Source organism: Amblyomma maculatum, chromosome 2, assembly GCF_055883805.1.
Source record: "Amblyomma maculatum isolate TAMU_Amacu chromosome 2, ASM5588380v1, whole genome shotgun sequence".
Taxonomy (NCBI): Eukaryota; Metazoa; Arthropoda; class Arachnida; order Ixodida; family Ixodidae; genus Amblyomma; species Amblyomma maculatum.
This window is the reverse complement of record NC_139345.1, coordinates 19,839,190-19,861,482: the sequence shown is the minus strand read 5'-3', so window position 1 is coordinate 19,861,482 and position 22,293 is coordinate 19,839,190. Positions and strand designations below refer to the sequence as shown.

The 22,293-nt window shown below is 43.9% G+C and overlaps 1 protein-coding gene across 1 annotated transcript in view; it reads left to right on the top strand.

Annotated features, from left to right (window-relative positions):
• Window positions 1–392: 392 nt before the first annotated feature.
• Window positions 393–22,293, top strand: part of LOC146198105 (clotting factor G beta subunit-like) — a 33,548-nt gene continuing 11,647 nt past the window's right edge. The window contains exons 1-3 of the mRNA XM_084593430.1: window positions 393–730; window positions 6,409–6,433; window positions 20,471–20,961. Of these exons, the coding sequence (XP_084449556.1) occupies window positions 620–730; window positions 6,409–6,433; window positions 20,471–20,961 (627 nt within the window). The 5' untranslated portion in view covers window positions 393–619. The remainder of the gene's footprint in view (window positions 731–6,408; window positions 6,434–20,470; window positions 20,962–22,293) is intronic.

Genomic DNA, 22,293 nt, shown 5'->3' with positions numbered 1-22,293 from the left:
TCCTACGAAAGTACTTGAACCCACTAATTCACAGAACACTGCAAAAGCAAGACAATGGCAAAGAAATTTCGGGGCTGGCTCCAGATATCGTCCGGCAGCTCCAGGGGTCCAGCCTGAATACATGTCAAATGTGATTCAATCAAACTAGGAGCCAACTGACGGGGAATCCAAGGTCGGGCACCCCCGTCACGGAAGCACCGTGCTCCAGAAGCGCGAACGACTCACTGCCACCTTTGACAGACTGCCGCCGATCTCTGCTCGCGTGCTCGTCGACACTTCGTGCTCTTATTTTTCCGCGAAACAGGGCGAACAATGCGGTCATCTATCAGGCGACACGAGCGCGAGGTTCCGTACCGGAGGCCGGCATCGGCTACGACGCGAGCTCACAGCTGCCGCGTCGGGAGCCGAGGGCGCGACGCCTCGCTCCTCCCTTGCGCAGCTGTAACATGAGCAGGCCTTTTCCCGAGCCTGACGTCAAGCGAGTTCAACGCCAAAGGCCGCCGGCGCGGCCGCCACGACTTGACGAGGAACGTGCGGCGGCTGCCACAGCGGCCGCGACGTCGGTTGCCATCATGGCGGACGCTTCCTGCCGGACACCCCTGACCAACGGCGGCGGGCTATGACACCGGGCAGCACGCCGACCGTCCGGCGGAAGCTGCCGCTCATTCACCGACTCGCCTGGACACTCATCCTCCTCCTCCTATTCCCGAGAGGACCAAGCGCTGCCACTGTGAGTGACCTTTCCCCGGAGGCATTGTTATAGGGTCATGTGTCAGTGCTCTATAATATCACTGCTTAATGGCGAGACGATTTATCGAATGGCAAGTGGCGCTCATGTGACCAGCTATACTTGCGGATATGCGAACGCAAATAGAGGATCTACATTCGTCCCCTCTTCTAGACCACCACTGCCAGCGGCAGGGAAATGTCACTGTGTATTCCACGTTGTCATTTCAGAGCTGCGTAAAAGCAGGGTTTCCATTTCTGCCATCTCGTATTTTAGTGTCCATCGCCCAAAGGATGAACCGTTATGTAAATATCCATCTAAAAGACCAATTCCCGAAATGGAGATGCCGGGCGCATCTTGTTCCAGCAGGAACACAATCTGCCGCGGAGATGCAGAACACTTCGTGTCCTAATGCCATTCGGCACAGCTGCAGACTTTCGGCTTGCTAAATAGCGTAATGTGCCTACGCATATTTTTCCGATCCCCTTTTTCTCACTCACTGTGACAGACTAAGCGTATGACAGCTGGCAAGGTAACAAAAGCATTAATGAACGTGATGGTGCGCGCAACGATCAGTCTGCAAAGAATTTTGGATAGCTTCTTTGCGGTCTTTCAAGCGTCATCAAAACGGCCTTCTCATCACGCTCCCAACATACTTCAGCAGTTAATAAGATTTGCAGATGAGGTTGATTAACGGCTGTCCGTTATACCATAGGTTTGCAAACGGATGCAAATGACACCAATCGGAAGCAATCAATATGGAGTGATTTAGCTGCTCGCAGTTGAGTATGACGCCGCGGTCACGTTTTGTAAATTTCACCGTGAATAGGCTTCCAAGCAGTACCACATCTTTATTAAAATAGTGTTCATAAATCAACTTACGTATTCTGATGGTTTATTGCCTTTAATTTTACTTAGATATTTATTGTAGAAATCCGTTTTACCATTGGGCTATAGCTCATATTTGATTTTCACTTGCGCTACACAAGATATTTCTTTCGGTAGCCGTGTGTTCCCGACATCAGCGACTGTGTGCAGCGCTCGAGCTCCATCGCTTTGTTATTGTCGCCCGCGCGGACAGCTCAACCGATTATTTTGTAAGTGTGACCGCGGCGCGAATAAGGCTGTACCTAGTCATGATGTTCTTTGTACATGCGTCACCCGCTACCTACTACCTCGCACGCCTTTTGTGCAACTCTAGGTACTTGAGTAGATAATTCATTCTTTGCCATCGTTCTATGTTGGAAAGGTCTGTTTTTGTGTGTTCTCGGTTATATACTCATTCTCTCAGCGACGCACTTGTAAAGAATGTAATTGCCAGAACTTCTATGCCCAGTTTGGTGTATATTCAGATGATATGTCAGAGCCGTACGTATATAAAAACAACGACCCAGTTTTCTTTATTTTATTTTTTCCTCGGGTTTATTCACCAAGTCTTCCACGCATCTCAATGTTTTACGGGGAAACAATCTTCACAATAATTTAGCAGTGAAGAAACACGTGAAGAACAATCTGACATAAGATACACATTACTACTGAGCCGTGTACAAAAAAAAAAAAAAAAAACGTGTGTCTAACATATCCGATCTTACTTTAACATGTAAAGAGATATGTCAACTCCACGCAATGACCCTTCGTTCCGTTCAAAGGAAACTATCCGAATAGTCTCAAACTTGCTTAACATTTTTCCCCATACGAAACACGATTCAAATATTCCAGTGGCATGACAATTGGCAGATGACATGTCGCCTTATGCTATTTCTCTTCTTTGCATTGAAGTCTACTCCCTTCCGAGTCCGACTAGTGTTTGGATCAGCAAGGATCTGCACGGAAGAATATTCTGCCTACGGTGGAGTAGCGGCAGATTAATAGGCGACTCAAAGTAGCTTTTCTGGGTGAGAGAATAAGGAAGGGGGAGCTGTTTTCGCAGTACATTTCGTGGACTTCTTCGTCATAAAAATTGTTTTTTTTTTATGTATTCTCGTAATATTTTCGTTTTTTGTTGTTGTTATCGTCGAAGCGAGGGCAGATTCCTGCTTTCAGTTCCCCCTTAAATCTGCCCCTAGATGCATCATTAGTGGAGGTGAACACCTAAAAGTTCTGATGCCCTCTTAGAGCTCTTATTCACCACCTCAACTGTTAGAGCATGCCAAAAGTAAACAAAAAAGTCTCACCTCGCCCTTCTTCATCGCGACCAGAAATTTTCGCACCTTTTGCTGATTGTTGGTTGCTTGACTTGGTAGCATGAAGTGATAATCCCGATCGCGCTCCTAGTTCGCAATCACATACGATGTCTCACCTCCTGTCATAACCTTGTTCAAGAATTCATCTTGGGCCGAGCCACAAAACTCATCTGCACTCAAAGTCTACAAGGTACTTCCTCGCTTTTTAAGAGAGGCTAGCCTGATTGACAGACTGTGACTTTCTCACCGCCTCTCCTCTTCTACTTTCCCCCTTTAATCCCCAAGTTCCCTTTCCCCAGTGCAGGGTAGCCATCCGGAATTCATTCTTTCTGGTTAACATCCCTGCCTTCTGCCCTCATTTTCTCCTCCTCCTTCTCCAGACTCATGATTAACAGCTTCCAGCACCCTCAATACTTTTTTTACTCTAGCTCAGTTAGCAGGTGTAAGGAGGAGTCGAGCAATCATATCTCTTATCCCTAAATCCTCTGTTAGAACTTAGGAAGCAATATTCTTTAAAGTGCGAAGTCGTTTTCTACTTCTTGGAATGTCAATCGGTGATTTTCGCTAATCAAGACTGCGAGCCTTACAACGTTTCAAGAAGTTTCATCAGGGGACGGGCGACCTGCTATAGTGCCCCCATGCCACAACCAATATTCAATTGGCGCAACGAATTTGCACTGTTTTTTTTGTAATATTGTCGCATACCAGGAATTCCTCGCTGTCGTTTTCGTCACACAACACTTTCGCCCACCGTTGTCACGGATCACCATGCCTCTGTCGGTTAGTTAACCTCAGGGATCCGAGTGACAGCATTGCACGATGGGCCTGCGGCTACAAGAGTATAACTTCACAGTCGCATACAAAACTTGTCGTAAGCACGCTGACGCACACTGTCTTTCGCGCCTGCCCCTTCCAACGACGGAGTCTTGTGCCGATGATTTCGAGAACTGCGTCGCTTTGATGTCACCGACTTTTCCTGACATCCAAACATTTATTGAACAACAGCAAAGGGATCCCAATTTGAAACTTCTCTTCGCAGCTGCTCAAGTTAGATCAGGGGTACACTGATTTTGTGTGCATGATCGCATGCTCTGGAAGAAAAACTATTCATCTACGCGCCCCCGCTTCCTTCTGGTTGTTCCGAAGAGCCTATACCATCCTATTTTACAGGACATGCACGGTGACCCTAGTTCTGGGCATCTTGGAACTGAGAGAATGCCCGTCCACTCCCAGGAACACTTCTCTTGGCCGAAAATGCGAGCAACTACTGCGCGGTACGTCAATAGTCGCACGTAGTTTCGGCGCTACAAACGTCTCACAAGCGTGGCAGCGGGGCATCCTCACCCCGTGCACCGGCTGAGCAAGAGGGCGTTGATCTCCTTGGCCCCCTTACGCTAACCGATTATGGGAACCGTTGGATCGTTGTTTGCGTGGACTACCTCCTTCGATATTTTGAGAGGGCAAGTATACCCGCGGCCAAGCGTATCAAGTCTCCTGCTTTATGCTACGGGCGATAGTTCTCCGCCACGGACCACCACAATTTATTATTATCGACCGTGGTCGCCAGTTTGCCGCCGATGTCGTGTAGGAGATGCTCCGTTTATGTACTTGTCATTTTCGCTATTCATCGTCTTATCATCCCCAAACCAAACGGTCTAATTGAACGCACCAATCGTACGATCATTATCATGCTCTCCATGTACGTCGATGCAAATCACAAGAAATGGGACAGCGTCCTACCATTCATTATCTACGCTTTTAATACCGCCCGCCACGAGACCACTGGCGGATATGCCTGCTCATTCTTCCTGCTCTACGTTCGCCATCCCCGATATACCTTGGACATCATCCTCCCGTTTTCTGCCAATAGTGATGAAAATTTGCTTTGCCGAAGAGCCTTTCCGGCTTGCCCGCCTTCGCATCCTAGCCTCTGAGAATCACTCGAAAGCGCGGTACGACGCCCACCACCGTCACGTTACTTACCAGCCTGGAGATTTAGTCTTGCTCTGGAAGCTTATCAGGAAGCATGGTCTGTCACAGAAGCTACTGCGCCACTACGATGGACCATTTGATGTCGTTGCCCAAGTTAGCGAGCTCAATGATCGCATCGCACGCCTCAATATAAGCGGCCGTCGAAGTGAAGTCGCGCACATTGGTCGTTTAAAGTCCTACTGATCATGTGACGCTGTTTAAGTCACCCAGCGGGCTTCTCCCAGAAACAGAGGCAGAAGATGAGGATGACGAAGAAGTGGCTCATGCTGGAACTGCAAGTGGACTCGGCTGGTTTCCGACGTTCGTCCTCCGGCCAATAAAACCTCGCATGCAGCAATATAATTTTCCACGAAAGCCTAGCGGGGCATTCGAACATGCAGTTTTGGAAGACGACTGAACAAACCGGAGCGTTTGTGCGGAGGCGCTCATCATGTCCCGCGACAATTTTTCTCATGGTACTAATATCGCGGCACAATAAAGTGGTGGGGTTATGTGTGCTCAGAGCAACCGTCCCGAGCAGCCAACCGAATTAGGCTCAATCAAACTCCCGGTTTCGGGGTAACAAATCAGGTCGGATACTTCCCGCCCCGAAATGCTGATATGCTATTGTACTCATTTATTTAACTAAATTTCTTCTTTAAAGATAGAACGATATTCTTCAGCTCTGTGCATTTCTTCTCGATGTGCTTATTTTGTTCAACCTCTCCACATTAGTTAGTTAGTTAGTTAGTTAGTTAGTTAGTTAGTTAGTTAGTTAGTTAGTTAGTTAGTTAGTTAGTTAGTTAGTTAGTTAGTTAGTTAGTTAGTTAGTTAGTTAGTTAGTTAGTTAGTTAGTTAGTTAGTTAGTTAGTTAGTTAGTTAGTTAGTTAGTTAGTTAGTTAGTTAGTTAGTTAGTTAGTTAGTTAGTTAGTTAGTTAGTTAGTTAGTTAGTTAGTTAGTTAGTTAGTTAGTTAGTTAGTTAGTTAGTTAGTTAGTTAGTTAGTTAGTTAGTTAGTTAGTTAGTTAGTTAGTTAGTTAGTTAGTTAGTTAGTTAGTTAGTTAGTTAGTTAGTTAGTTAGTTAGTTAGTTAGTTAGTTAGTTAGTTAGTTAGTTAGTTAGTTAGTTAGTTAGTTAGTTAGTTAGTTAGTTAGTTAGTTAGTTAGTTAGTTAGTTAGTTAGTTAGTTAGTTAGTTAGTTAGTTAGTTAGTTAGTTAGTTAGTTAGTTAGTTAGTTAGTTAGTTAGTTAGTTAGTTAGTTAGTTAGTTAGTTAGTTAGTTAGTTAGTTAGTTAGTTAGTTAGTTAGTTAGTTAGTTAGTTAGTTAGTTAGTTAGTTAGTTAGTTAGTTAGTTAGTTAGTTAGTTAGTTAGTTAGTTAGTTAGTTAGTTAGTTAGTTATTCTCGCGGTCTCGTATGATGCCAATCTCTTACGCCTTCTACGCAACTTGTTTACACTAAAGACTTGCGAAGCATTTCCCAAGTTCGCAACGCGCTACGTTTACACTAACGCCACCGTTCATCTTCCTTGCAGATCGTATATCCGATGGTACAAGTTGGTAAGCATATTTTCCTTAATCTATGTTCAGCAAAATACCTGGCATAGTTTTCACAAAAACACTTCCACTCGGGGCACGTTTTATTAGGCTCAGATATCTTTCCTCGCCTGCTTCCATCCTCCCCACTTCATGCGAGACGTGGCACACGCTTGTAGACGTTCCACTCGCAAGCACGAACCTCTACACAGCTGACGTGTATGCTTCTTAAAATATAGCCAGCCACCTGTTGCGTTTTTTAAATTTTCTTTCGACCTATCTAGCAAAAGGGCATGCAATGACAGTCTACAGAAGTTTGAAGGTTGATGCATATTCAAGGAATATAAAAGATCTTCTATTTTATGCTTGCAATATCCATCGCTTTCATAAAACATCACTGAAGCGTTCTTTTGGCAACACTGCCCCGATGCAAGGTGTAGTATTCGTTTAAGACATATTTTCACGTACTCTACAGCATGCTAACTATTTCTTGATGCTGTAAAGCATATCTGCGATGAAGTGATGTCCGTAAGAAATATTTGTTTAGGTTAGGATAAAGGATGTTAGATTACACAACTCGATTACACAAAACTTTGCCATCCGTTACCATAGATTACCAAACTCAGACAGGCTATCCAATCAGAATACAAAAATAGTGCTTTTGAGTATTGAGGACAATGTACGCCGCGTTTACGGACATAATGAACACAAATTTTTTTCCCAAAAGCGTCCCTGAAAATTTGAGCTAATTTGGGCTAAATTTCCAGAAAAGGTTGAAGCTGCCAAAACGGAACATAATATAGGCTGGTGTATTAGATATTCCATCTGGCACTATTCAGCTTTAAATCAAAGAAACCGCTCTATTCGCCATAGTTTTGGTGCTGCAAAGTACACACTCAAAAGCCTTGGTTCCTATCCCGCTCGTTGAATTCATGTTATGGTTCATATTGTGTCCTAAATAAACAGCTAAAGCTAAGTAAGCAAAATTTTGGATAGAATATTGTTCACCTAACCCGACTGTGGGAAAGAAAAAATACGAGAGCAAAAGGTGGTCTGCGCGAACTGTAGCACGTTCAATTCTTTTCTCGCGCGGTCAGTTTATTCAGACCGTAACGCGTGCCACGTTTAATACAGACCCATTGTCAAATAAAAAGGTAGCATGATTTAGCTGAATGTTTCCTGTCCTAACCAGTGGTTTACTGCATGCTTGAATCAATAATGTGCGAAGAGAATTTCTTGTCACCATTATACAAAATAAGCTCTTTTTTTATTAAGCTCAAAGGGGTCATTAATGCGTGCATGGCGCACTCGAACTCAAAAATCACGAGCATAATAATCCTGTCGCGCCTGTCTCAGCGAAAATAACTGATTCTTAATGCCTAGCGGGCGTTTTAGCGAATGCTTTAAGGAATTCGAAAGAAGAAAGCTCGAAAAAATGAAAAAAAAAAATTATTTGCAGTAACAAACTCTCTACCACAGCTAAATTATTTTGCTGTAAAACTCTTTTAGTTGTTCAGCTCCTTAACTAAAGCTCACCAATTGACTTTTTAACCCGTTGGGTGGTTAGTGCTAATGAGGGGCTCGACGCAGGGAACCCCTCAAAGAAGTGTCTGTCAAAGCACACAAAGCACAGCACAGAATGTCACAGCAGTTTCTGAAGTAAGGAAAAACTCGCTTTATAAAGCCATACAGCGCGAGAAAACCGGGTGCTTTTTCCCGCATGAAAACGAGACCCAGCGCTGAAGACACGCAGGAAGCTCGGTGGCACATCCACGGCTAACGACCTGCGTCGACGACGGAGCAAAATTCGGACAACCTGCACAACTGCGCAATATCATGCACTTTCTTTGGCTCTGCCATCTCAAAAATGAAATAACCACGAAACATCGAATAACTGTCGTTCTCCTAGTCCCACGAAACGGCGAGGTAAAACATTATACGTTGCGCGGCACAAAAGTGCACCAAGTTCAAATTTGGCGCCGTAGTCATAGCGACTCGTGATCGGCGGCCCACCAAGCTTCAAGCGCGTATAATGGGCTTATTTTCTGTTTAGTGCGGAATATAGCGTCTCATTTTGTAGAATTTTTTTTTAGAAATTTTTTTTTTAGAATTTAGAAATTTATTTTCCATGGCATCAAAAAATGGCACGACCGTTAACGCCTATGATTTGGAAAATCCCTTAAAGCACGCTATATCAGCCGCGGCTGAAAGATTGTTGCCGACAGTTTTTTTTTTTTTTTTCGAACTCCCCGCTTTTAGGAATTTTTGAAAGTGTTCACTGAAATACACGATACATGCAAAAAAATGCGGCTACAGCACTGCACAGACCTTAAGAAACCTGCATACTTTCTCTACTTAAAGCTTTAGAAGACTTAAAAAAGGAAAACGTGTACATGTCTTCAACAGTGGAATTCAAGAGAGCATACATGCATAATTGAATCTAGCCAATAAGAATTACTTGACATCAGGCGGTTTATTAGCTGTGTTCTCATGTGCCCTAGCAGATGAAGAAACAAAAAAAAATCAAACTAATTTTGAGAACCAGTTGAGTTACCAGTGAAGAAAGAGCAGGTATTTTTGAAGTGTATAAATATACAGGTTTCCGCATTTAAACTGCATTGGCTAACCCATAATCTAGTGTGCGCCGGTTTCAAGGTTCTCAGTACATGACCACGTTCGCATGGCGTAACAATTACAACGATCCAGACCTCATTTCTTGCATTGCAACCTCGCCACTTGTAAACACTGAACCCCGCCTGCTTGCCGGGCGCACACTTTGCATACACGCGGGCACTCCAGACGTTAGCAAAACGTGCTTGCATTATTGGTGGTTCAAAGGTGGTTCAAGGAAAAAATTGGTGAAACGTAAACCCGATCGAATTTGTTTTTCAAGAAACGTGACTAATTTATAAACAGGCTGAAATGCCTGGCAAATCAGTTAAATAAATATAAACAAAAGTCAGAGCAAGGTTACCACTAATCAACACAGGATTCAACAACAGCTGTTGAAGTACGATAATCTACAGAGCGTTCATTTTAGCTTTCCACGCTCACATGTTCATTGACCACCACTCCTTCCTTTTCAGTCTAATATGCGGCTCCCATTCTTGAGCAGCAACCTGCAAGACAGGTCCGCCTTCTCCCCGCATACTTAGCATTCTTTGCTAGATGATCCTGGGTCACTGGCGTGCAATCCAGACGGGTGGTCAAAGGTCCGTGTTTATCATGACATGAACTTCCTGATTTAAAGCAAGAGCTCTACGCGACGCAAAAGTCGTCTTTCAGTGCCTCGCATGTCGAAGTAGTGCATAGCAGCGCTGCGGAGCTTGCATCAGCGCAGCGAGGAAGACGAGGATGTCATGTGAGGTGGAGGATCCCGCGGTGGAACCATGAGAACGGCCTGCGAGGCTTGAGTTGAGGCTGACCGTAATCGAAAGCGTTTTAAACGCGCTGTTTCACCGGAACGTCGTACCGCTTTCGCTGATTTCATGGCCTGTGGTGGAGGACTAAGGGTCGATGACTTAGGCTATTTGCGCTTATTTACGGTGCACTGACATCCCCCAGTACGAGTTCAAAGTAGGGTGATGTCACAGAACAACAAGCCTCATCAATTTTTGTTTTCACTTATTTAGTACCTGTTCGAGCGGGAACATGAACTTGCCCTGTAATAATGTAGTGACAGACTCCAGATATACTTCAATAGAGGTTCAACAAAAAAATGAAGGTCTCGTTCAAAAGCGCGTAGGCATTTCAATTTAATCCTGCAGACAGCCAAACCAAAGTAATGCGCTAAAACAAAGACAGCTAAAACAAACTAATGCGAGGTTCTCGGGCTCCTGCGATGCCCGAACCGAAACACATAAACAGAGCTGGCAGCTGATTGTAAAATCTCATTGTAAAATCTCGTTAAAAGTTTGTGAATAAGTAAGGCAGCCATCTAAATAAAGATCTTCATATAAATGTGCGGGGGAAAATGGAAGCTTCTGTTCTTGGCAGATCACCGTAACGTGGAACATGGTCATTCACCTCTCAACCCGCATTGTTTTAGAGAAATAATTATAAACTTCGGCGGTTTGTTTCCAGAAAGGTGCCTGCTTTGAATCGCGGATAATGAAGAGCCGAAATTGTATGGAGGAACAAAGCGTTGAACTTTTTGTATCTACGACTACAATGAAAAACGCTTCATTTCTTGCCTAGACTTCCAGTGAGCCGCCCAGAGTTGTGTGCTCAAAGCGGCGTTCATTTTTGCCTCGAACACGCAACGTAGAACCTTCGTCCCTGCATAGATTTAACAACAAAAACTACGTCAAGACCTTCCGAAATTAACCTCGCACGTGGCCACAATTTTTTTTTTTTTTTTTTTTTTTGAAATCATCTCTCCTCACAGAGTAAAGTGCTATCATGTAGGTTCATTCCACGTTTACGAGCGGAATGAACGAACTTATTACGCGAGTGGTGTACAAAATAATGGGCAAGATGGAAACGTGGAAATAACCAGCCTTCTGCACTCTAATTCTTTCCGCCGACAAGGTTTCAGTTGTAAGCATCATATTTATGAATACTTCAAATATAACAAAGAGAGACGATATTGATGCGCTTATTCACCTTTTATTACGGAGTGTTCGTGTTTATCTACGCAAAAAGACTAACATAATAAAACTATGGCCACTGAAAAACGACAGGAACTCCATTTGCGCATCATTTATACGCGTCGTTATGCTCACAACCATAGCATTTGCTCATACTCTGCCCGTACCAACACGTTATAATGTTCATTCTTTCCGCGCACTATCACAGCATGAAATTCATTGCGTGCATGCGTCTTTACGGCTCCTGACAGTATTGGTTTTGAAGAACATGTTTGTCACATCTATCGAGTTATTGCGGTTCGCCCTTTTTTTTTTCTCTCTCTGTTTTCTTTTAGTATTGCCCTGGAACAATGGGTTTGCTAAGCTAATGTTTATATTATTGTGTTTATGTATGTTCCCACCTGCTTGGTCTTCTTGACTGCACTATTTGTAAACAAATAAATAAATAAATAAACTTCCGGATTCGTGATGTTACAAAATAAATAAAAATTGGTAACTATAGCCGAACAGAGCCTAGGTCCCCAGTGTTGCTCTGTCCAAAGTTTTAATACGAATGTATTAAGAGGCTATGTTTGCGAGGCCAAACCGTGGACGCAGAAAATGAAGCCACGAGGGTTTAAGTGTCCACAGAAAGTATGCAGATACTACAGATTTCCGCTCCTGTAAATTAATTACTAATACAAAAAAAGCTTTAATTGGCTATCTAAAAAAATAATAATACTTAGTTATAATTGTAATTAATGGTAATTATAGAAAATTATAAAAATTAATAATGGCCGTGGAATAAAAAGAGTTTAAACTTAAACAAAAATAAATAAAATAACAAAATAAAAGATAAAATGAAATAAAAAGTAAAATAAATTATAACAAATACATTAAAAAGTAAAAATTGCAAACACTTCGCGACACCCTTTATGCTTTCGCGCACTCACAATGCAGTTTCTGCGATGGCCCCTAACTTTTTCACCGTTAAAGCATATCTTATTAGCAAAGCAAAGTATTGTCGCTAAACAAAGCGGTTCGTCACTGCCTTCTCTCGAATTATATACCCAGTTCTCCTACCTGCGTGAGTTTCAAAGCCTTTGAACACATCTGCTACAACTTAATCCATCACCAGCAGGCTAATAATTTTTCCTTCCGTGGTTTCGGAGAAGGCTTTCCTGTGCTTGGAATTCTCCAGTTACATATTTTCTTCCTTTAATTCCGGCATGTAGGTCGTCTATTTTCTTTACTGGATTTAGAAAGCTTTCGATGCTGCCTCCGCACTCTCTCCTTATTTTCAAACTATCATGTCTTGGTCTACCTCTCTCAGTTCTCATGGATAAAACAGTATAAATCTAATTCCTGCCAGAAATTTTTAATCGAGAGCTTTGAATCTGACTCATCAGTAACGTCTGGGGTACTTCAAGGGTCAGTTTTTAGATCGCTTCTCTTTCTAATCTGCATAGCATATACATAAATGACATAGATGATGTCACCTCTCATATCCGAATGCAAGTTGACGATTGCGTAATATACAAAAATATATCCACATAGGCCGATGCTCTGCAAACATATATATTGTTCGTATCACGTCATGGTGCTACAGTAGAACATGAAACCTAATTTTCAAAATGTATTTATCCGGTCCAGCAGAAAGCGCTCAAATATGGAGGCAATGTATTAGATTGATACAGAGCGTAATTTTGGCTAATAACGTTAAATACCTTGCCATCATTTCTCCCTTCAAACCTCACATTGATTATCTGAATATGTACTGTAAATATGAAAGCTGGTAATGCTCCTAATTTCGTGGCGCGTAATTATGGGCCTGCCCCTCGAGTATGCAGCCGCGGTCAGGGATCCTAATTCTATCACACTTATAGACAAATTAGAAGCTGTTAAAAATAGGGCAGCGCGTTTTGTGAGTAACCCCTAAACGTATAATGCTAGCATTAAAGCACTGAAAAAGGCCCTTTCATGACACACTCTTGAAACACACAGCTCCGTATTTTGATTTACAATGCTGAAGCAAATAGTACGGGGAAAGGTTTCTGTTTTACCAATCCAAACAATCTGTTGGTCGCGATCTTTATCTGAAGCCGCCTACGTTTATCTCCTCGAAAACACCATAGTTCAAAACACATGAGACTGCCACACATGTCTACCAATTGTCTTTTTTTCCCACGAACAATAAAAAAAAAAAAGTAAACAGAAGACTACCAATCTGTGCCGTCTCAATGGCTGACGACACTTTTCCTGCAGCACTTACGGGCTTCAGTGTAAAAATTGTATGTCTTTTTTTAGCTTTTTCAGCTTAGTATGCTGGCAAGTCGTCTGTATTGGGACAGCTTATCGTCTTCTCCTTGACTGTCCCACTTCAATCGTGATGACTTGTTGTTCACACCCCCGTCATATCTGAAAGGCCGGCGCTGGCACTGTCAACGTTGTGAGCGAATAATCATGGGCATGACTCCGGTAGGCTGTGTGGGCGGCAGGTGTCATGACCGTGCACTGACTGGTCGTCGAGTAGTGTGACGTCACGGGACCTACATAGCAGAAATGACCGAAGGCGCCAGCTCGGGCTTCTCCTTGCAGACAGGAGGGCGAGATCGAAATCTAACTCTCCAACAGCCGTGGACCATAAGTTAAACTCGCAGCCCTATGCCATGCATGACACGCTCGTGGGGCTTGGTTAAAGCGAGATTTATATCTATGCCAGGTGGGTTTTTATATAATACGGTACCTTACGGGACGTTAATCAGCTTGTGTGAGATAATAGAATCATAAATTAAATGATTACGGACTGGGAAAGTAGAAAAGTGCCGCTACGGGAAAGAGGATCCGCGAGGGACGTCGGCAGACTAAAGTCGCCTGGTGCGATTTAACCGTGAATCTTCAAAAGTTCAGTGCTGTGAATGCACGGTCATATGAACGCAGGCCTATAGGTCTATAGGCGGGCTACAGGCGGTTTGCCTCGTGTATATGTAAGCTTTCTGAGAAACGTGCGTATATTGTTCACATTTTAAACAACTGTCGAGATGCAATTTAGCCGCTGTTAAAGTAGCTGTTGAATATTTAGTTAGAGCTACCGCAGTGGACAGTTTTCGCAATAGGGTATGAGTAATAAGTTCTGAAATCACTGCAAAGCTTCGAATCATCATCAAATACCTGCACTGGTAACAATTGCAAGAATATATATATATATATATATATATATATATATATATATATATATATATATATATATATATATATATATATATATATATATATATATATGCAGATCAATTAAGGGGAAATGAGGGTGCTCGTTATAATACTGAAGGAAAGAAGCCAACAGTCGGCGAGGCCAAGGAAAGCGTTGGGGATGGTACTTTTATGTCTTTTTTTTTTTATGTTTGCTTAGATAATCACAGAAATTAGTAATGTAATCTGTTTAGGGGAAAGATAATTAAACACAAAGTAGAAGAAAAAACAACGTGCCGATGGTGGGATCCGAACCCACGACCTCCGAATATCGCGTCCGGTGCTCTTATATATATATATATATATATATATATATATATAAACACGAAACCACGAAAGCGCCCGCTAACCTCATAGTTCTGACAGGTGAATAGACAATGGCCGAGAAAGAGCGACGACCTCAGGAACGAGACGGTCATTCTCCTTTTCCTCCCTGAGGTCATCGGATGCATAGAGCAAATAAGAAGGCAAGGCCCTCTGCAACCGCAACTAGAGCTCTGTGCCTCTATTATCTCACACTTTCTCATCAACCTACAGCCTAGGCTACTACATTACGTAGTTGGTTTGATTATTTGCAAAGTAATCTTCACTTACGTCTTCTTATTACTAATTTTAATATTTTTCGACGCTACACATTGGCTTTGACGATTCCGGGACAACTTTATCACCAGTATCGATTACGTACGAGTAGTTTTCAAGGTACAAGCTGAACACCCTGAACTGAACCCCCTGTTCTAGATAATTTCTGCAACATGAAAACATTTTAATGGAAGCAGCAATGCGAAAGGACGGCTGGCGCGTGGATTTTACCTCTTTTGTGTCTGTTAAACCGTCACCACCGAGATTATCACAAGGCCGTTGAATCATCTTCTCTCCCATCAGCGAACGTCACGACTAGCGGATGAGCGATAAAGGATCAGCCAATGAATCTGCGCGTACGGGATTGGGTAAAGTGGCGAGAGGACACCCCGTGGCTCGACTAAAATCAGCGCTTGCACCTTCATTTGCTAGTACTTTATCGTCCATCCGTTCTCATGACGTAGGCTGCTGGGGTGCGCAGGCGGTCACGGTTAAACTGCCCTGTGTCACCGAGACAGGAAATAAAGAAAAAAGGTGCCTTTGATGATTATAAAATCAACAGCGTTCATAACAGTCATGCTGATAAATTTCTTGCATTTAGTTGGTGTTATCTTTTTATTTTTTGGCTAACCTATCCGCTGGCTGATAATCATAATGCGAAATCCAACACGACTCCAAATAGCCCATGCAGCAACCTGAGTTATTCATTACCGCAGAAGATTGCATGCTTACCGTTGACTTCTAACCTGGTGTTTGGAAAAATATGTTTAGTCATTACTAGATATTGCACAAAGTTGGCTGAAGAGAAGGCAATTTCTTACCAATACAGAAAAAAAAAAAAAAAAACGACGTATAGCTTCGACGCATGTATCAAAGATTGGTTTGGTTTATGGGGTTTAAAGTTTCAAAGCGACTAAGGCTATAAGAGACGGCGGGAGGGGCGTGGAAATTTCGAACACCTGAGGTTCTTTCACGTGCACTGACACCGCGCAGCACACAGGCGCTTTGCTTTTCGCCTCCATCGAAAAGCGGCCGACCCGACCGCGATTCGATCCCACATCTTTGCGTACGGCAGTCGAGCGCCATGACCACTGCGCCACCACGGCGGGGTGTATGTACGATATAATGAATCAGGCAGCTTTTCAGTACACTTATGGCGTATCAATTGCAACAATATTATGATGGGCACGCAAAGTCGTTGTAGAGGAAGCTTTGACAAAAAAAAAAAAAATTATGTGTATGCCACATTTTCTGTGAGATGCCTATGAAAGCAACGCATGATTTTTCCAGAGATCGAAAATTATCAGGAATGTGTATGCACAGCTGTAACTCAAAACAGTCGTACCACGACAAATTTATTCTTCAGTAACTTACATTTGATAATCTTAAGCTCATCGGCTTTGCACCTTGCTAGACGACAAATATATTTCCTCCACCAATGAAGGAGTTGGCAATCCAGGGCAAAGTATCAGTACGATATAAAGATATCTAAACAAACAGCATGAAGGCACCGTTGAAAGTCGTATATTAAACAATGCAGTTAAACGTCAATGCATTCATTAAACACGTAATAAGATATTGAGAGGAACGAAAGTCAGATTCGCGACTGAGTCGTAAAGTGACGTAGTGGTGACATAGCAGGCGTCATGCACAGACGTCACGCTCACCGGCGCCGGATAGTCGATATGAGCATTTATATATGTTAGCGTAACACCCTTGTGTGACGACACTGATACTCCTTTCTCAAACTGCAGCGCTCGCTCTTCGATATATATGTTTGTTTGTTTTCGATGAAGACTGGTCTCTAGACGAAACGTTAATAACATCAACCTGTCATCCTGGTCATGTTTTGAAGCGTGCGTGTTTGGAAGCGAATATTAAAGGACCCAATAGTCTGCGAGTCCAAGCTAATGTACAGGATATTTTTTTTTAATTTTCTTTTTGTAGTTGATATTGATAAACATTCAACTACAAAACAAAAAAATATCCCGTACGTTTACCTTGGACTCGTAGACTGTTGGCCGAACAGGCAAATAAGTGTTGTGAAGACCGTGAAGAACAAAGGCAACAGCTGATAATGCGCAAGATTTTTCTCCGGGTAAGAATATTCTTAGCAATAATATTCGATGATACTCTACTGCAGGTAGTGCACTTTCTGTAAGCGAATGCGTTCCCTCACCTCAGCCGTTCGCAAATTCTGTTTTCAACAGATGTCATGAATTTGGTCAAGTAACGGTGAACGAAAATAGCAAATAACTTTTATGAGAAGGGTCTAACTCTTCTCCCAAAGTCTTTTCAAAACATACGTACATGCTCCTAATCCACGTTCTCTAAATTTTATTAGCGCTGTGCACACCCAACCTTTGGCAGTGCTTTGATCCATGTTCTAAGTCCGGTTAATTCCGCTCGCCCACTTCATCTTGATTACGATTTCTTTGGCGTTGTCAGGGGAAGTCGCTTGCACTAGCAACTATACTAGATTCATTTTTTATGACACCTTAGTGTTTTGAGCTATATTTAACTATTGCTATTGCATGTAGTGAAACGAAAAATTTTGGATTGTGATTTTGGCAGCCCGAATCTCGCTACAGACACTGGAGATGAGTGTCACCGCTCTTTTCTCGCTGATAAAACGTGTCTTAACGGGTTGACTGATGCTGTCCACCCTGTCAGCTTGCCCCACGTCATACAGCAGACGCGCGCCTCGAAGCGTGAACTTCAGAAGTCCACGAGGACAAAATACACTTGAAGCAACCTTTAGACTCAAGAAGCGGGCCTATGACTGGAGCTTAAAAATGATGCTGCTCGGCTGCAAGAGCTACACTAAGCGCAATAATTGTCACCACTGTCTTCCTCGGGGGACCTTTACCAATGCCAAGAAAGAAGCGGCAAGTCTAGTTCTAAGAACAGGTTAAATTCTAGCTAACGGCCTACCGCAGCAGACTTTATTAGCAGTTTATTGTCAACCGCGACAGCAGTCCGAACCAGCGCCACGTCAGTCGAGCCGACATCGGATGCCGGTGTTCTGGTATGTGCTTGGCTATTAGGTTTTGGCGTCAGCGGCGAAGTGTATGCTGGCTTAGCATACTGATGGTATTTCGAATGATTCTGTTCTGTGTACCTCATCCGCCACGGGGGCTCACTGGCTTCGATGTTTAGATTATAATGCCAAGTTCGCAGGTTGCATCCTGGTCGCGGCAGACGTACTTCGATTGAGGCGAAATGCAAAATGCAAATGCTTGTTCTGTGCGATGTTCGCGCTCGTTAAAAAACCACAGGTGGTCTAAATTTATACCGAGCCCTCCACCCCGCCCCGCTACCCCGCCGGGGTGGTGCAGTGGTAAGCATTGCGGCCAAGGATGCGGGATCGAATTCCGACTGCGGCGGCCGCCTTTCGATGGAGGCTAAAAGCAATGAGCCCGTGTGCTGTGCGATGTCAATGCAAGTTGAAGAGCCCCAGGTGGTCGAAATTTACGGAACCCTATAGTATGGCGTCTCTCATAGCCTATGTCACGTTAGGCCATTAAACCCCATAAACCAAACCAAACTGAACCAAACCGAGCCTTCCACTAAAGTGTCCCTTATAGCCCACGAGTGAGTCGCTCTTTTCGGGGGGTTGGTGTTTTTGTAAGGTGGAGTCGTTCGTGCTTTTAGGATGTAGTCACAATCTGTGTCCGCTTACGGTTTATCTACTATTTCCTCCACTACAAAGACCCGCTATTTTCTACAGCACATTGCAATGCCGTCGGCGAAGATGTATGTTTCAGGGGTGCGGTATGTGGTTCGTTTCTTCAGATAATTTGACCACACGGAGGGGAAGTATGGCAGGGTAGTGTAGCTTCCTGCGGAGGATGCCTGGCAACAAATAAAGGATGAGAATCATGGTCGCCTATTCTGATGCTAATGATTTTTTACCATCCGTGATGGCTGTGTAGGAAGGGTCCGCTGTTCGCTCCAGTTATTTGGAGGAAATAGACTTTATTCACATTTCCAAACGTCCCTTTAATGCAGATTATAATACAATCAACACATTAGTTTTAATTTTCGTTTTAAAATGTCAGGTAACTGTACGAGACAGTGAATATCCCAGGCCAGACGCAATCTTCGGCAAGGTAAGGTAATTGATTGCCCCTATTTGGAGCCTCGTCAGTGCCACGAGCTTCGATGTTCTGAGCGCAGCGCCAAATGCGCCTCATGGCGCCCAATTCCACAGTTAATAGATGAATTCGATAGAAAAGGGCTCCCCGCTCCACCTAAGTACTGCGGGATAGAAGGAAAGAAAAGAGGTATAAATAAAATAAATCTGACTAGTATAAGAACAGAAAAAAAAAATAAGAAAAATAAGAAATGATGAGCTATATGTTTATTCTACTATCCAGCGCCCTCGCAACTAAGGGAAGTGCCAGACAAAGAGCGGCGTCTTTTTCAGTATTGATGCAGCATGGAGCATCAACTAATCCAAGTCGCGGGGCCGTGCTTTATTCGCCTTCTGACCAAAAACGAGTACAAAACGATTTATGTACAATATAGGCCATTTCTAGGAAAGGCGCTACTCGAGCGTTTGATTATTTTGGGTAATCAACAAACCGCGAAGCAAGACACCGACCGGCGAAAGAAAACAACACAAGGTACCAATTAACTTGTCCAGCTGCTCGGATTAATACGTTGTGCAATCAAGTGCATTTCAGAACAAATTATGAAGTGAAAATTATAACCATGCACCTCGCGTGCGTCATAATTCCGCCGAATAGTTTACTAAATATGCTCATCACTGAAATAAAAACCTGTACCGACACTTGTTAATCAAAGGCTAACTTGTGTTTTAGCTAATTGATGTCTGTCTTGCATTCATTCTTGCTGTCTGCCAAACAGTGCAGCAATAACGAATGAATTCACGTAGCAGCGCCTAATAAAGGTCATCCTCTTCACAAGCATTTAGTGAAAAACGAAACCTGACCGAAAAGTGTACAAGTGATCCCCACTAGTCATGCTGCTATTTCCCTCTATATTGAACTGATAGCTAGCTATGTCGACTCTCATTCATAAAATAGTCAAAAATTCACCCTCATCCAATTTCTCCCAGAGCTAAATGAGCGCACGGCGTCAAGTAGCCAATTTTGCAAAACACGCCAAAGTTGACCCAGCAGGAAATAATCCGGATACTTCACGAGAGGTGCTTTACTGTATGCAATGCTCGCACGTTAATTATAACAAGACATATATATAGTAATCTCGCTCACAGAGCCAGCCTTCATCTTCCCGATTACTACAGTACCACTAACGCAGTGGCCTATTCTGTCCGATCACAGTAGTGATAGACACCCATGATAGCTATTTCATTTTTTAAGCATCACGATATCAGTTCATGTCAGTGATACGAACGTCTGAGGACGTGCTTGCACTTTTGTCTTCCCCCTACAGTTGGCATTCTATATACTTCTTTCTGTCTCCACAGTGCAAGGTAGACGGCCTTTCCTGCCTCCATTGTATATGCAAGCTCCCTCCCTCTCTCTATCCTCCCTCTCTCTCTCTCTTCCTCTCTCTCTCTCTATTTCTCGCTACATCTTCCGGAAGTATCAGTTAGGCGTACCCTTTAAGAGTAAGAACTATTTTAATCAAGTGTTAGTCACAAGTCAACATTTCTGTTCTCGTCCCAACAAACTAGAAACAACAAGCCTCTCCAACGACGACGATCAAACGACCACGGCAGCCGGCTACGAAGTGACCGAGCTGCAGACCACTACAACCGAGGACTCTGGCGTCATTGTGGACGTTGTTGTGGTGACCAGCTCCCTGCCGGTCACATCTACAACACCTCCGCGAGGACTACCAGCAATCGTGCAGGACGCCGTTGTGGTTCCCGAAGGCGACAGCACGGCCTTGAACAGCGCAGACAGCGTCGTAATAAAAGTGGTTCCCATCGTGAGCGCTAACGCGTCCTCTGGCCCCGGTGCCGTGGGCTTCGACACGCACGTAACCTTTGAGCCAGACACAAACACGACCGAGCCGACGGAGACCCAGAACACTGGCTTGAAAGAGCAGTTTACCAACGAGTACATGTCGAAGTACGTGGTCAAAAACTGCGGCAGGCCACATTCACGAATGCGGAGAATTGTGGGAGGCAAGCTTACTACGCTGGAGCGTTATCCTTGGACGGTGAGTACTGTTGATCGGATCTCTCCAAATGACTATCTAACACTGTATGGATCATTAGCCATCTTAGCTCTTTGGGCAGCAGTATGTGAGTGGTTTACCTCAAATTCTTGAGATGACATTTGTTTCGCGCTGTAGTGACTGGCACATGCACCAACGAACAAATATTCGAGCCTTCACTTTCTTTGGAGTCAGGGACGTATCTAGAGGAGGAGGCAACAATGAAGTTATCCTCCACCACATCAACCTACTTACAGAAAACTGCTTAGCGCCCCCACACCGAAAATAAAGAATACCATCTGGTGGTCAAGAGAAGACGCAAGCATTAAATGCTTTCCAGTGCTGGAGTAGCCCATTTTGGAGCAAGGTCAAGTCTCAGTCAAACGCGACCGCCTGTCAGCAGCCTCACTCGAGGCAAAGAATGCTATGGCCAAGACCAACCCTTTTCGCCGCATTTATAGAACACTGCTGAAAGGTGAGGATGGTTGTAGCGCTGGGTGGCAGTCCCTGTTCCGGGACGCCATTGCCCGAGCTCTCTGTACTGACCAGGGCATGCTGGGCCTCCAGCTGCGAGCTGGTCAGGGCCACTTTCCAGCTCTTTCTAGCTGGCTGACATAATTCTATATTTGTGCTGTGTTTGCAGGCCCACACCATGTGTTATAGGTCAGCATACTGTCCGCTGAATTAGCACCTACCTGTGAATCCCACGTGGTTTAGTATGGCTGGCGTCACGCGTTAGCACAAGTTTACTGCGGGCGCGCGGATTATGCAGCGCGCGTGGCACAATATTTCGCTCACACATCATGATGACTGGGCTCGAACCGCTGCGGTCGCAGGGCAAAGCGTAGGCAACGTAGACTTCGCGCTGCGCTCGATTCGCCCACCACGGTGATGACGGGCACGCGGGACTAAGGAGACGGTGCTAACTGATGCGCCGCTCCGGTGACGGTCCAGCATATATGCATCTACGCACCAGGTTCAGACGGAAAGTTTCATCAATATTCGTTTAGTTTCGCCTGCGTGTATCTCGCTGGTTTTCAGCCAGTTTTGGGGCCACGTTATCCCTACAATCTGACTCAAGAGCCAAGATTGTAGTTCAAAGCATTTACGTTTAGCATTCCTGGCTACGTGCCTGTGAGCAGCGATCGCAATAATTAAATTGCACAGACATCTCGTTTGACATCTAAATGCGGGTTCGTGATCAATATCATCCCCCTCGACTGCTTTCCCTTACCAAAAGAAAAAAAATTACAGCAGCACTTTTTGCACATTACAGAAACCCATACTGCTTGCAACTAGTAACAATCAAACCATCAACAGGCCAATCGTTGAAAG